The sequence below is a fragment of the Oryzias latipes genome, chromosome 1 (assembly GCF_002234675.1).
Source record: "Oryzias latipes chromosome 1, ASM223467v1".
NCBI classification, from domain to species: domain Eukaryota; kingdom Metazoa; phylum Chordata; class Actinopteri; order Beloniformes; family Adrianichthyidae; genus Oryzias; species Oryzias latipes.
In genome coordinates, this window is record NC_019859.2 from 19765945 (window position 1) to 19781785 (window position 15841).

At 39.8% G+C, this 15841-nt stretch overlaps 1 protein-coding gene across 1 annotated transcript; it reads left to right on the forward strand.

Annotated features, from left to right (window-relative positions):
* Window positions 1-596: 596 nt before the first annotated feature.
* klhl2 (kelch like family member 2) lies at window positions 597-14251 on the forward strand. Its single transcript, XM_023957903.1, has 16 exons — window positions 597-687; window positions 817-1071; window positions 2658-2777; window positions 2879-2985; window positions 3089-3210; window positions 5398-5560; window positions 5936-6045; window positions 6125-6241; window positions 8973-9122; window positions 9242-9359; window positions 10016-10213; window positions 10315-10416; window positions 10544-10672; window positions 12092-12232; window positions 12319-12462; window positions 12825-14251. Exons 2-16 carry the CDS (start codon window positions 1004-1006, stop codon window positions 12851-12853), a joined length of 1818 nt encoding a protein of 605 aa, XP_023813671.1. The 5' UTR covers window positions 597-687; window positions 817-1003; the 3' UTR covers window positions 12854-14251.
* The last annotated feature ends 1590 nt before the right edge of the window (window positions 14252-15841 follow it).

Sequence of the window (15841 nt, forward strand, 5' to 3'; positions counted from 1 at the left end):
GAAGTTGGGAGTTATTTTGATTATTCGGCACTTATGAATGTAAAATTTGAAATGGAGAAGTAACAAATTAATTCTTTTTTCTACTTGTTTATCATCCGAATCAAAATATGCGACTATTTGTTTCAAATTTAAAGCAATGTTACAGTTACATTTGTTGTTTACAAAGCGTTCTAATTGGTTCCAAAATTCACGAGAAAGTTTACAAAAGTAGAAAAGATGAAGAACTGATTCAGGGAAATCAATACAAAAACTACAATTATTTTCTATATTTGAGAATTTGGATATAAACATATTTGTGGGGTAAATGTTATGTAGAATTTTTTTGTGTATTTCTTTAACTTTGTTATTTATACAAAATGTATCTGGCAATAACCAAGCTTTTTTCCAATTCATATCATTTAAAAGGTTGTTCCAAAATATTTTTCCTTTTGGTGTGATATTTCTTTTTTCACTTAAGGAGAGAAAATCTATGTTGTTTTTTTTTATGTTGTTTTTTTTTATGTCAGCAGTACAGTCCCGGCAGTAGTGACGTCAGGAGTGAGCGCTGCTGCAGTTGGCTCCTCCAGTCGGTCTTCCACCGCTAGAGGGAGACAGCGCTTTCTTCGGGGACGCCTTCGCTGCTCACAGGACCGTCTTTGCCGACATGTCCTTGTTTGTGCGTTTTGATCCGCTCTTGGAAAATAACAGGTATTCTCCCTCGTCCGCCTCTCAAACACGCACACGCCCAAGGAGGAGAGAACGACGAGAAGGCTGTCAAAACCCGGCCCGTTTGACTCGGCGCAGGCTAATTTCCTGTGTGTTTTGAACCGATTGAAGGAGCAGTCCGCTGGGCACAGCAGCCGCGCCGAGCAGCAACGTGTCTGTCTGTGGAGAGACTGTCACCGCAGTCGGGCTGAGTGTGAACCGGGCTGCCTTTGCCGTGGCTGTCGTCGCATGTGGAGCGATCGCTGCCGAGAGTCACGCCTGAATTCAAAGCCATCGAAGACGGCAGCGCGGAGATGGAATGGTGCATGCGGCTGGGCCAAGTTTACCGCCTCTGAAACCCACAGGAATAATGGACAGTCATCCGCTGTAAGTGGTTGTGTCCGCGTGTGTGTGTGTGCGCGCGCGCTTGTGTTGACGTTTCCAGCGGCTGCTTGATGGATGGTGCCGCATTGACAGGGACAGCGACCAGTCGCGGAGGTTGTCCGCTCACGCAGACCGAGAGCCAGGGACGGTGTGTTTGGATTACGGAGGTGTTGTTGTTTGTGGCTCCGTAGTTGCACGCGCGTTTCTGACAGAGGGGAGGTATAGGAAGTGATCTTTCATTGATGTTTTCACATTTTTTATTTTTTTTATTTTTATTGAACTTTTCAAAGACAAAAATACAAACTCCAGCAGAGGATGAACACACTACAAAATACACACTCACTGGGGGGGGGGGGGGGGGGGGGGGTAAAAATACTCTCAGAAGTCATCAATATATAATGTTTTCACATTTAAACAAGTAAAGAATAGCAAAATAAGAAATGCATTTTCAAAATAATGGCATTAAATTACAATTTAAAGGCTATTTTTGGCCAACTTTAAGCTTGAAAACTTCAATTTATGTGGATATATGTAATAAATAGCTAATTGTTTTAAAGGTTACATATTAATTGAAATGGTTTCAGTGTATACTATTGAATAAATCGAAATCCTTCCTTTGTTAATTTGATTTAACATTAAAAACATTAAAAGCACGTTTTTATCTTGTGATTATTTTACATTTGGTGTTTTCCATATGGAGGACTGGGACTCTTTTTGTAGTTTGTGGATCTCGGAGGGAAAACATTCCTAAAGCTAAAATCTTGGATAAACTCTAGTGGTTTATTGTAGTTGCTGAAGTGGTCGGATCATTTTTTTAGCCATTTTCAAAGCATTTCCAGTTGTCTTTTTAATTATGATTAAGCCATTTTAGGTGAAATCAAAAACCTGTCATTTACTAGGGCATAAGTTCTGCAGGGCAACAGTAGTTCATTAAAAAATGAGTGTGTTGTGGGTGGGACTGTTGGTGTGGAGTAAGCCCCACCCCCCCTTCCAGTCACTCTTCTGTTTACACTCTCTCCTGCTAGTTTACAGCCCCACACACCTCCCCAAGCTAAAATTACAGGTGCATCAAAAATGGCGAGCAATATTGGACTTTGTCATCTACAATTGGATGCATCAGAATGGAGCAGAGCAGTGGGCATGTGGCATGCAATTGTATTTTCGACGTCACAAATAGGATCCTTTTCAAACTACTTTTTTTTGTCTCTTCCTGTTCATCATGATTTAAATGAAGAAAAAGCTCAGAATTGCAATTTTAAGTTCAATTTTATTTAATCATAAATGTCCTCCACCATCAAAAAAATGCCACAAGAACATGATAAAAACAACCAAAACACAATTTTAAACATTTGATCAAATGATGAACCGTATCAAAGAAGAGTTTAATAATGATACTGTGATACGCAGATCTAAAGTACTATTATTTAGGAACCCTAAGATTCACGAAAGTAAATTTATCAGCCGAGGTTTTTTAGAGTTAAAGTTGCCCAAAGAACTGGATCCTGCAGATGATTGGCCGCTCTTGTGTTTCTCTCTTTTAATGTCTTTGTGTCGACGTTAAGTTTACATGTCTTTACTGTCCCTGTCAGGTGTACCAGACTCTGTCCACACTCTCTGGACAAAGAGGACGGAGTGGAGAGGCAGGGTCCTGTTACTCTGAACCCTCGCCACATGAGGAAGGCCTTCAAAGTCATGAATGAGTTGCGCAGGTGTTGTTGTTTTTTTCCTTTTTAAACAAAAAAAACGTTTGTATGCCTTCATGTAAGCTGTGAGTCTCATCCCTTTTTTTGTCTCCATCTCCTCCATACAGCCAGAGCCTGCTATGTGACGTGACCATAGTAGCAGAGGATGTAGAGATCGCCGCTCATAGAGTGGTTCTGGCTGCAGGAAGCCCATACTTTCATGCCATGTTCACCGGTAAAGCTCATCCTCTATTTCTCCATGCAAGAACTATGACTTTTTATTTGTAGAGTTTGCTGTTCAGACATGTTCGTAGACACATTCTCTCGTGTCCTCACAGGGGAGATGGCAGAAAGTCGGGCGAAACGAGTGAGGATAAAGGAGGTGGATGGGTGGACTCTGGGTCTGCTGGTTGACTACATCTACACGGCAGAAATACAGGTCACAGAGGAAAACGTTCAGGTACACCTCCGTGTATCTAAAGTGTTTTATGTTAAAAGTCCTGGAGTACCTTAGTCTTGGAAACCGCTGCGTTGAACTCCATATTTCAAAGGCTCAGTTCACTCCAGCTGCATTGCTGCTGAAATCTGACTTCACATGTGAAGCTTTTTTATACAGAACAGTAGCCTTGTTAAGTGACCGGAAATGCAGTCATGATTCAAAAATACATCATTTTAGATTGCTAACCATTTACAACTGGAGACCAGCGACATGCAATGGACAAAAAGGACTCCAGATGGGACACCTGTGCAGCCTGAGCTGAGATGTCACACAGCCAGTGGCACGCAGTAATCTGTTCAGAAGGAAGCAGATGTAAAAAGTATGAAACTACACACAAGACACATGCAGAGTAGCCAATGTTTAAAAGCTGAACAACCGTTGTGACAAAACTTTATTTTGTTTTCTTCTATTTTGTAAACTATATCACTAGCTGTGTTACTACATATAAAAAAAAGATAGTTTAGTTAAGAAGTGAATTCCAATCCTTGACTCTACCTCTGTTTTCCTACAAGGCTAAAGGGTACGTGTAGAAATTAGGGGTGTGTACCTTTCCCTCTCACATGATTTGATACATGGTCCATGAATCGATACATAAATGATTCAACTAACCTAGTGGCATCAAAATACAGTCTATTTCTTTTACCTTAATGGATACAATCCAAATATTTACTACTCATTTGGTGTTTAAAGCTATAAATGACAATGTCTTTTAACAGACATGTCTTTTTTTTCTAACTGGCACTTTTATTAAGCAACAACAGAAATAACTACCTTAAACATAAATATCTGGCATTTGAGGATTGTTTAACTGTTTTCTGGTTTTAAAATAGGTGTCAGGGGTTATGCTATGTTTAATGTAGTTCAGCCAATTGTAACTGACCCAAGCAAGCTTGTGATTGGATGTCTTTCTTTTTCTCACATCACCTGCACATACAAAAACAAAGGCAAAGACAGTAGACATAGCAGGAAAAGAAATGCACTATAATTGCTAAAAATTAGTTGTTCGCTTTCCGATAGATTTTTGTAATACTTTTTACTAGAGATGTGACAATTCTCCGTTTAAAAACTGAACTATATGTTACTCTATTGAACTGAATCGTGGCAAAGTGTTTCATTGCATCCCTACTACATACCAGGATTTTTACACTGAAAGTCAAACACGTGTGTATTATTGTTTATTTGATAACATTACACCAGGCTTAGACAGCTGAAATCTTTTTTTTTATTGTTACTGTCTTATTTTAGAAGTAAAAACTGAAATTTTTGAATTTGTTGTTTTTTTTTGTTGATGTTTTGTTATACACAGATCATATATTGAACCTAAACAACACCGTGACTAAAAAATCTATGTTTGAACTGAATCAGGGAGACAGCGAATTGTTGCATTCCTGCTTTTTATAAATATAATCTCATTGGTATCTGTGCATTTTTCCAAATGGACATGTTAATCTTTACATCCCATAGTAGAAATGCAAGCACTGCGATAGCTATGATCTCAGTAAAATCTTTTGGAAACTACTGTGGTTGGTGCATAAAATAATAAATAAATAAAAAAAAGTTATGGCCTAGATTAAGGATGGGCAACTTCAGGCCTCGAATGCCACATTCTTGCATGTTTTCCAACATTCTCTGCTCTGGCATTTTCTATTTGGCTGGACACACCCGAACCAGGTAATAAGTCAGGTGTTGGGCTTGGATATCTGGAAATCATACAGACACAGCGGCCCTCAGGGCCTGGAGTTGGCTATCCCTGTTCTAGAATATAATATTTAAAGAATTAAGTATGTGCACAAATTATTTGATATGAACAATTATCTTAAAAAAAGATTAGTGCATTGTTTTTATAATGTGAAGTCCTCTCAGACGGACATTGAACACTTATAACACAAATATAACCCATACAATGGGTTTCTTGACTAAAAAACATCCACTTTTGCATGACTTAATATTCTATGTTAAGAGCATTGATAAAGAGTTATCGCTTTATCTAAATCAACATTCGAAAGACACTCCTCTTTCCTGATGTAAAGCTTGGGCCAAAATGCAGAATTGGATTCACCTATAGTCACTTTTAGAGTGGTTGCTCGATTGACGTAACAGATGTAACCGAACTGTGTTCAGACCTTGTGTTGCTTTGCTGTTTTCCAGGCGCTGCTGCCTGCAGCAGGGCTGCTCCAGCTCAATGAGGTGAAAAAGGCTTGCTGTGAGTTCCTGGGCGCTCAGCTTCATCCATCCAACTGTCTGGGGATTCGCGCTTTCGCTGACTTACACGCCTGCTCCCAACTGCTTGTGCAGGCTAACAGCTATGCAGGTTCTTGTGGCTTTAAAAGTCCGTTCACACACATATGTTTTTAGGATCTAAAATCACACCTAGAATGATCCAATAATGCCTATGATCTCAATCGTAACGTATTACCTTTACATATAAGACGTCTTTGCCACTTGTTGTTTAGGGTTACATCAGAGTCGTGTACTTTTCCAGTTTTTTGTAGGTCATTGTCATGCAGTGCAGTGATACTCACTTTATTGAAGCGAGTTTATGGGAGTCCAGAAGAATTTGGAACAAAAGAGGGGACAGAATGAGGACGGGTGTAATTAATGGCCCGTTGGAGAGAAGCAAACTTCTTGCATGTTTTGTCTGCTGCCACAGAAAGAGGCTGTAAAACTTTTGTCTTTGTGATGACAGAGCAACACTTCACTGAGGTGGTTGGAAGTGAGGAGTTTCTCAATTTGGGCATGGAGCAAGTGTCCAGCCTGATTGCAAGTGACAAGCTGACGATCCCCACTGAAGAGAAGGTATACATTTGTCTCGATGGCCATCCACGATAGGGCTCTCAGGTTATTGTTCAGATTTACAGATGTATCTTGTAAACAGGTGTTTGAGGCAGTGATTGCTTGGGTCAACCATGACAAAGATGTCCGCCAGGAACACTTGGCTTACCTAATGGAGCATGTTCGCCTGCCACTCCTCTCCAGAGAATACCTGGTGCAGGTATGTATTCCTGCTGTCGGTCTTTTCCTACCTTTGTCTCGTGTCTTTTTCTGTACATTTTGAACCATTGACTATATAATGAAACTGGACAAGTTGTGTGTGAGACGTCACCCTTGCCTCTAGTTCCAACCGTTGACTGTAGAAACGATGGTCAGCTCAACCCCTCCCTTCTCGTGTTCCCAAATAGGAAGTAACATTGCTTTCTAATACGAGTGCCGCCATGTTGAAACCTGTCATCGTATCTATGACAACTACTGTCGCCATTGCCATAGATACGATGGCTCAGAGCGACTCTGACTAATCACTGTCGACTGGTTTTTACGGGCCTGTGTCAGGAAGGAATGGTGAGGGTTTTTGCCTCATTTCGCGAGAGCTGGAGGTAAAGTTCCAACCAAATGAAATCAATTTAGTTTCCATTTTTCTGCAATATGTCCATCGCCAAGTTGGAACCAGACATCCTCAGTACTCCATGATTGGTCTGTCTACATTTCTGTGGCAACCACTCTCTCCAATCAGGAGTGAGCACCCCTACACCTGAAAGTGGGCACTGTAGAATCTGTCAATCAAATGCTTTGAATGTTCAACGTGAGGCCACCTAATTTTATTAAGGCATCTGATTGGTCAATTTATAACTTGAATAACTTGCGCTACAGCAAAAATATAGTGGAAAAAAAAATCAGGATTCGCAAGAACATATTGATAAACGGTATTAGAGCAAGAATGGTTATTCTGAAGAACATTATGAATGACTAATAGCTATTTATTTCTCAATAGAGGTCTATGGGATTTTTGCTTTTTTGGACCAGCGGTTACCCCTTATTTGGAACGCAAGGGAGGAGGGGTCACTCAGTCCAGTTCTCATTTACTGTCAATGATTTGAACAACAAGGGGTGTTTTGTAGGGGTGTAACAATTCAATTTAACGATTCTATTCACATCATAATTTGTGTTTGCTGATATAACTCATAGTTGATATTGGTTTATTTTGAACTATCCGATTCACTGGCCTAAAATCAATCCAGGTCATCTTTGGCCAAACATTTTAACCAATGTAACTCAGAGAGAAATACCTGGTAGTGAACAGTGCAGGTGAAGTTTTCCAGATTCCTTGTATTTCTTGCAAGATAATCAAGTTTAAATAAAAAATGTGTACCAACATACAAGTAAACAAGAATTAATTTCATAAAGTTAGTTTCCCTAAAGTTCAGCCCACTGTTGTTTTTCCACATTAAAATAATGCAAAGGGAACATTAATAGAACATTCTAGCACACTGTATGGTCATATGACTTTCCTAATTTCAAAGTTTTTCCACACATTGGACTGGAATGATGGACTGATCATTTTTTTTTGCTGCCATCACATGTGCGTCAGCAAAATCAACCTACTCAATACAAATGGTATTTTCCAAAAGCGATTATCATCAATTTATTTCATTTTGAAATGATTTTATAATGGTATAGGACAGGTAAATTTGATGATTTTCAGGTTAAGTTACTGAAAGTTACCCTTCTTTGACAGAAATGGGTTTTGATGTCAAGTCTTTGGCAAGTGCATGCGTTTGTTAACTGCCATTGTTGATTGGACTAGTCAGTGTCTAAAAAGGAATTTAGCCAATCAAATGTTTTATAGTAATCACATGGGATGAGCTGTAAAATATTATATCATAAAGTGCCTTTAGGTACATTTTTTAATTTTTTGTCTTCTTGCTAGTTAACCCTTTAACACTGGAGATGTCACCGGCGACACCTGAATAACACATGTTCTTTAGCCTATGGTAACTTTCAACCGTTTACTTGATCAATGCGAATCAGCTGATTCTGACACTGAGAAAAGCGGCTTTGCATTTTCTGCACGATCGAATCAACTGATTTATGTTAGTTGCGTAAACACTTGACTACAGTAATGTTGCAGGTCTGCCCAAGGCTGCTCTTCTCCACTTCAGAATCCACTGAAGCTACTTCAGTCGCTTTAACGTTGAAAGAGTAACAGTAGTTGATAGAATTTAAACACTGAAGCTAAAGCTCTTGTGTTAAAGGGTTAAAGCCTTAACTTTCATGCGGGTCTATACTCAGTAAAGGTAATTTTGAAACTGGGTCATTGAGTTGAACTGGGTCATACAGCAACGTTTCATGCAGCACAGTAAAATGATAATGTATGTATTAATGTTCTATTTTTTCCCACCATAGTCAGACTTCAAAGTTCTTTTACATCTGAAATAACTTCAAAACTAAAATACAGCCATTGTTTAAAAAGTAAATATATTTGATGCTACATACAAGTTTACATGCACCCAATGGCCTTTAACCCTGATCTTTGTTCTATCATGTTGCTTGTCTTCCAATTATGCATGTCCTGCCTGGTACTACAAACCTGAATCAGGTGTGTTCTTTTAAAACTTTGGATCACTTTATCAATAAGCATAGGGGATCAGGGTTGATGGAGGTTTAGAGGTAAAGTATTTTAACTTCAGAAGGTTTAAGGTCAGCCTTAAAGGTCACTGTATTTACCAGCTAACTGTAAACTCTCACCGGTGTTGAAGTGATTTTGGGTAATAGGTTTATTTAATTCTTTTTTAATCATACATTCTTTCCTTCATCTTTACGAAGATTTAAATTGATGGTACTCAGAAATGTGTAAAAATCCACTTTTTTTTATTAACAAGAAAATCTTTGACTTCTGTTAAAACTTGGCTTCATTCTTGTGGTTCCTCTCTGTCTGCCCGGATGACCAGCGGGTTGAGGAAGAGTCCCTGATCAAGAATAGCAGTGCGTGCAAAGACTACCTGATCGAAGCCATGAAGTACCACCTTCTGCCTGCAGAGCAGAGGGCGCTGATGAAGACTGCTCGCACTCGCATGAGAACTCCAGCCTGCTGCCCAAAGGTACAGCCCTGAGAAATGGAACATTTACTTAGACTTTCACTGCTTGTAAGCAAAAAAAGAACATCATAGTAAGGCTTTTATTTTAGTGACACATATTGGGTATTTTGGGGGGGGTTTAGGTCATGGTAGTGGTTGGAGGTCAAGCTCCTAAGGCTATCCGAAGTGTTGAATGTTATGATTTTGAGGAGGAGCGATGGTACCAAGTGGCTGAACTCCCAACCAGGAGGTGTAGAGCAGGTAAGAAGCCTTCAGCAAAATATTTTTGATAAAATCAGACAGTTTCTAAAGTCCTGACTGCAGCCAAAGATAAAAAATAAACCAAGACAAGTTGACTTCTATTTTTACCAAGCGCTCTGTTGCTCATCACCTGTAATTTGGTATGAAAAGGTGAATAACAATAACATAAGGCTTTATTTGTCAGATAACGGTGCCATATGTGGCTCTGTGTGCTCCATTTCTTAGTTTTACTGTTCATATTTCATCAAATATTTTGTAGTCATGTCTCCAATAAGAACAATAAAATGTTTACGGAATGTTTTGCAAGTCAGGTTGCTGGTTGAGATTTTTTAAAAAGGCTGATGGGAGTAAACTTTGTTGTGATCATCTTAGTCTGTGAATTTACTTTTTGCTAAAACAGTGACTGCCCCTTATGGTAAAACGCAGGTACATGTACGACACTCCTGGGGGGCATGTATATTAATGGATTCCAGCACAGGCATCAAAATGTAGGCCTCATTAAGGCTATTTTCACACAAATGGGAGAATATCTGGGGAGTCCGTCTTTAGTCAGTTGTATCAGACAGACCGCGTGTGCGATCTCATGATGGGACAGCAGGGAGGATTTGTTCCAGCGACTTGCTCTGAGCGTAACTTCACGGCTGTGTGTTGTTCAGGTGTGGTGTACATGGGTGGGTGTGTGTATGCAGTCGGGGGCTTCAACGGCTCCTTGCGTGTGCGAACGGTCGACTGCTACGACCCGACGACGGACCGCTGGACGAGTGTCAGCAGTATGCAAGACCGCAGGTCCACACTTGGGGCTGCAGTTCTCAACGGGCTCCTCTATGCTGTCGGTGGATTTGACGGCAGCACAGGTACCCCCCCCCCTTTTATTTAGTTTTTTAAAGAGGTGGAACTCTTCTTCGTGTTTCCAGACCATGTTTTGTTTTTAATAAATGCTTTTTAACATTTGCAGGTCTGTCTACAGTTGAAGCTTATAATGCAAAGACGGACGAATGGTTCCACGTGTTGCCTATGAGCACCCGCCGCAGCAGTGTAGGCGTGGGAGTTGTTAATGGTGACTAAAGTGTTCTCCTTATTTTTAAAGTCAATGTCTGGTAGAAGGTGCTTTAAGAAAGGCAGTAAATGACACCTTCCCATGATCCTATATTCATATTCTCTTGTTCTCTGTCTGTGTTTCTTAGGGCTCCTGTATGCTGTAGGGGGTTATGATGGAGCCACCAGGCAGTGTTTGAGTACAGTGGAAGCTTACAACCTTAAAAGCAACACATGGAGCTACATAGCAGAGATGGGCACTAGACGCAGTGGAGCAGGTGTGTGGGGGCTGGGCTACAACTAACCATTGACTGCACTGATAGTTTTCACAGGAGGTCTCGGTGTGTGTGTGTGTGTGTGTGTGTGTGTGTGTGAGGGTGTGTGTTTACAGTTGCCTCAATTCTTTTTTCATAAATGTCAGAAGGTTTTTGTGCTTTCCAGTGCCATCATCTCTGAGGAGACAGACCAGGACTTTTTTTTTTTTTTTTTTATCAAACTCACAAATGTATGCTTTGAAATGAGCACTTGACTCACATCAAATGTTGCTATAATTATGATGTTAGCTGCAGTGGCGGACCGTGCATTACACACCTGGGCCTTCAGTCGTGCTACGTCTGAATCACTCAACCCCTCATTAACCATTTTAAGATGCAGAAACAAGCTTTGCATTGTTTATTGAAAATTCCTGTATCCTCAATAAATGCCTCTAAATAAACAAAACAGTAAACAAATGCTGTTATGGAACTACAACCAGCTCAAAACATTGAAAACAACCACATAAATTTGGAAATTGAATTTATTACGATTTTTATCCTTTCACTCTTTAAAAAATCGGATTATTTGAAGACAAAATCCATCCTCTTCTCTTTCCTCAAGAACAGTTTGATCACCCTGTCATGTAGATTATGGTCTTCAGTTCCGTCAAGAAGTCCTTTTCTATTCCATCAAGGCCAGTGCTGAGAGCCGAATCTGTCCAGTTGTGTTTCTGCGTAGAGTTTAATTCGCTTTACTGCTGTCCGCTGGACAGACATAGTGGACACGGTGATGCTCAGCGCCAAACACACAAATCTGCACAGCTGCTCTCACTCAGATTTTTCTGATGAAGGAAGTCTAGGAGATTAGTGGGAGATTTTCCTGCAAAATCATCCATGGCGTACATTACAGTTATTTTATTATGTATATATATTATGTTTCATAAGATATAGGAACTGCTCCCTGAAGTGGGTGGAGCAAACCGGCCTTTCCCATTTCAGGCCTTATTTTCATCATTTAGAATCCAGTGTTGCTTCTTTGTACTAATTTAAAGATTTTGTGTTATAGATCACCCACATTTGAACTTCCAAGAACCAAAGAAATGCACATGTATGTTCAGAACAAAACCAGTAGTTTAATTGATGGAATGTTGGAATGTTGGGTACATTTTATGTCTTCTTGGATGATCCAGTTCCTAGTGGTCAAATGGGAAAACCTTTAAGCTTTGATATCCTAAAAACGTTACTTGTGGGATCATGTGATGTTTTATTAAAGTGTTTATCCCCACAGCAGGAACTGTACATTTGTAAAGAAATCAGGATCTGAAATACACTAAAGCATTCAGCAGTATTTTATGAAATACACACAGAGAGGCATTTAATTATCCACATTCAACAGTTTTGTGTTTACTTTGTGGTTTAAAATGTGTACTTTGTCTTCTCCAGGTGTAGGTGTGTTAAAAGGTTTGCTGTATGCCGTGGGGGGGCACGATGGTCCTCTAGTGAGGAAGAGCTGTGAGGTCTACGATCCATCCTCCAACAGCTGGCGTCAAGTAGCTGACATGAACATGTGTCGACGCAACGCAGGTCAGTGAAGGGCGCGTCTCTTCCACCCCCATGGACCTGGTAGATCCCTCTGATGTCAGGTGACCTTTTCGAACTTGTGTTTTCAGGAGTGTGTGCTGTAAACAACTTACTGTATGTAGTGGGAGGAGATGATGGCAGCTGCAATTTGGCCTCAGTTGAGTTCTACAACCCCAACACTGACAAGTGGACTTTAATGCCCACTTGTATGAGCACAGGCCGCAGTTATGCAGGTCAGTTCATCCCTGAACCTTTGTTTGACTAACGCGCGACGTATTCGGAGAAGATTCCGAGCCAGATTCTGAGAATAGAGTAGAAAATCCCTGTTTGTTTACTCCTTGAGTGGGTCATTTCTTTTCATGTGTACTTCATTGGTTTATTTCAAACATAAAAAACAAAGGGAAAAAAATCAAAGAAATTTAAATGTATATCAAACCTATTTATGATATTAATTGAAAAAATAAGCCATCTTAAATAAAAACCTTTTAAGACAGATTTGGATTTCAGCCTCAACTGTTTGTTTTCATGCTTATGATCCTGCTGCAGGTGAAGCTTAGCTGTGACACCACCGATCCATATTTTTTTTTTTTTACAGGTGTGACCATGATCGATAAGCCTTTATGACTGCACACCTGCCACTGATGGAAAGCAGAATGTATTCTTTCACTGAATCCTGATATCGGATCTCTGCAATGCAGATGTTTTCGGTGTTGAGCAGCAGCAGCACTGACGACGATGAAGACAAATAACACAGTGGTTATTGTTGAACGCCATGAGGATTTTTGCACTTACCTGAATGGGTGAAGCTGAATCGAAACAAGGGCTGTGTGATTTTAGTCCGCTCGCGGTAGGACTGCAGCCACAGCTGCCAGACAAGCAAGTTTGAAGCACCATTGTACCACTGCAGTGCCATTGAGACGCTACTGACGGGAAGCTGCTATACCTGCGAAGCTACTTTAACATAAGTAATGTTAATACCAACCAGCTCTGAGGAAAGCCACTCATCTGATCTATGGGAAACAAAGCAGAAAAAGACTGTTCTGGATACATTTAGTTCTTTTTTTAAAGGTTTTATTCTGTTAGGGAGTGTGCTTATGTTGAGTGTTTGTGCGCACTAGCACATGAAGGGTGCACCATTGCTCGCACATGAAAGCATGTGTCTTTTCTGCGTATCTGAGTCTGTATGTGGCGAAGCCTGATTCAATAAGGCATGAACACACAGTCACCATCACCTATTAGAGTATTGCAATGAGGCAAGTTAGAGTGCCTGAATGAACATGCACTATTTCTTTGGTTTAGTCCTGTTGCCTAACAGGGGAAGGCTGTTCTTGGACACAATTCTGACTTTAGATCGGCAGCATTTTTGCTCTCCTAATCTCAGATTTTCTGATACTCTTGAGAATGTTTGATGGAACAAGTCCTCGCTGGAGGAGGAAGCCTCATAAATGTTGCCAAACTCAGCAACAGAGTATTACACTGTTCAAAATGAGAAACAGCTGGATGTATCTGTGCTTTATCGTTGCCTGGCAGCCATATTTACTGTGGTCATAGCCAGTACTGAAAACAGCAGTCTGAGCTCGCTGCATGGTCCTTGTCTCTAACCTATCTCTCAGCAATTTCCTCCTCTCCTGTTCTTTGGTGTAACCACCCCTAATTACCACCGCACACCCTTTGTGCTACGAATGTGCCAATTTTAATGTATCCTCTTTTCTGTATCTTTACGACTCTGTTACTAATCTTTTCTCTCTTTATGGAAAGTGACCAAACCTCCCTTCTGTGTTCATTTGACCTGACGTTTGTTTTTTTCCTGGCTTTTCTGCTATATTCAAAACTGCTATAAAAGTAACTGGTTTTGCTGTTTGTTAGTGTATTGAGGAATGTCATGTAGGCTAATAACCTTGACGATGTTTCAGTACTTGTTTTATATTGCCGTTAATAAATATGCTTCTTGTATTTAAAGCTGTGAAATGAAATGACCTGTTTTTAAACCTTGCCAAATCAGTAAAACATCTAAATGAAACAAATGCATATTTATTTTATTATTTCATTGTCTTGCATGAGGGGTAGGACTTTATTCGTTTTTTAATTTCTAAAATTTCAGCTAAAACCTTTTACGTACACTAATTACAGATACACAGATGGCAATTTGAAAAAGCAGAGTTAAAATATTTGCTGAAATTATCTATAATTAGTTCAAATTGGGTGTATTTGATCAAGAGTTCACATAGTTCAGATTCTTTGCTCTTTTTTTCCAATAGGACAAATAAACATTTCTACAGACCTAAGAAAGTGTTTTAAATATCCACATTTTTTCAGCTTGTCTTAACTTTCTAACCCTCAAGAGATGATGTACACATGGACAAAATTAGCAGGAATCAGTTATTTTGAAATGTGGAGATGGTTAGTACTGCAATAAGAGGCCCATAATAATATTAGATAAGGGCAAACCCTCATCTAATATTTTTGTAGAGCACATTTTACTTCTGCAACTCAACATGCTTCACAGTGATTCAAAATCAGCAGAGAGAAAATTTAATTAAAATAAAATGCTAATAAAAGTAAAATAAAAAAGAAACTGAATGGAGCAAAGTTTGGACAAGAAAAACGTTGGAGAGGATCTCATCAGGATCTCTCTCCTGTGTGCTGCAGTACAGCTAAAGGAGGCTGTCAGGGTTATGACTTTTCCTTTACAAAGAGAAGAACCACACAGGAGATGAACATGTTTGTCTGACTTCGGTCTGTCACAGCGCAAAGCTGTCACAGAGGAGTTCTGCCTTCATAGTGTATCCATTCTGGTTTTATTGGTGGCCGGGTTGATAACATGAAAGTGGGTCATTCAATCAAGCAGTACACTAACATCATATCTTGTAAAGTCAGAACCTTTCACCGAAGTGTTTTCTTACTGATGTTTGATGGGTTTGTGAAAACCAGAAAACTTAGAAGTATTGGGGTCACACATCAATAAGTGTTTACAGCTTTCAAAACGTCACTGTTTTGGTCTTGTTTCCAAAAATGAATGCCCCTGTTTACCGTTTAGCAGCAACAAAGAGAGTATGACAGATCACGACTATTTGGCGACAGAGCTGCATGAATCATGTGCTGCATATATCCATGAGTGGTTTTCAGCTTGGACTAGCAGTCCAGTAGCACTGAATTTTATAACCCTGGGCTTCCTTGACCTCCATTCCTACAGGGACATGATTTGTTATTTGGGTTCATATCGAGGCAGGACCCCTTCTGTCTCCTCTGAGCTGTCTTGTTCATGTGTTTTGACAGACTGTGTCCTCTCGTTTGTCGTGCATGGCGGGGCTGTTTTGTTCCACAGTCAATAGTTATAGTCTATGAGGACGTTCACAAAAGTTGATTGGAAAAAAGCTTAACCTAAACATTTTTCAAAAAGTTAGGAAAAAACCCAGACTAACAAAACTGTCTTCCAACAGTTGTGAAAAGAGATGGAGAAGAAAGCATGGAAAGAGCAGCTAGAGAAAAAAGTGTAGTTTATGAAGTAAACTAGAATGTTGAACATTTACCTCTATTTCAGTTAAATCTACTAAATAAATGTACTCCACTACTATTTTATGACATTTGTGCTACAAACATTAGCCAGAATGT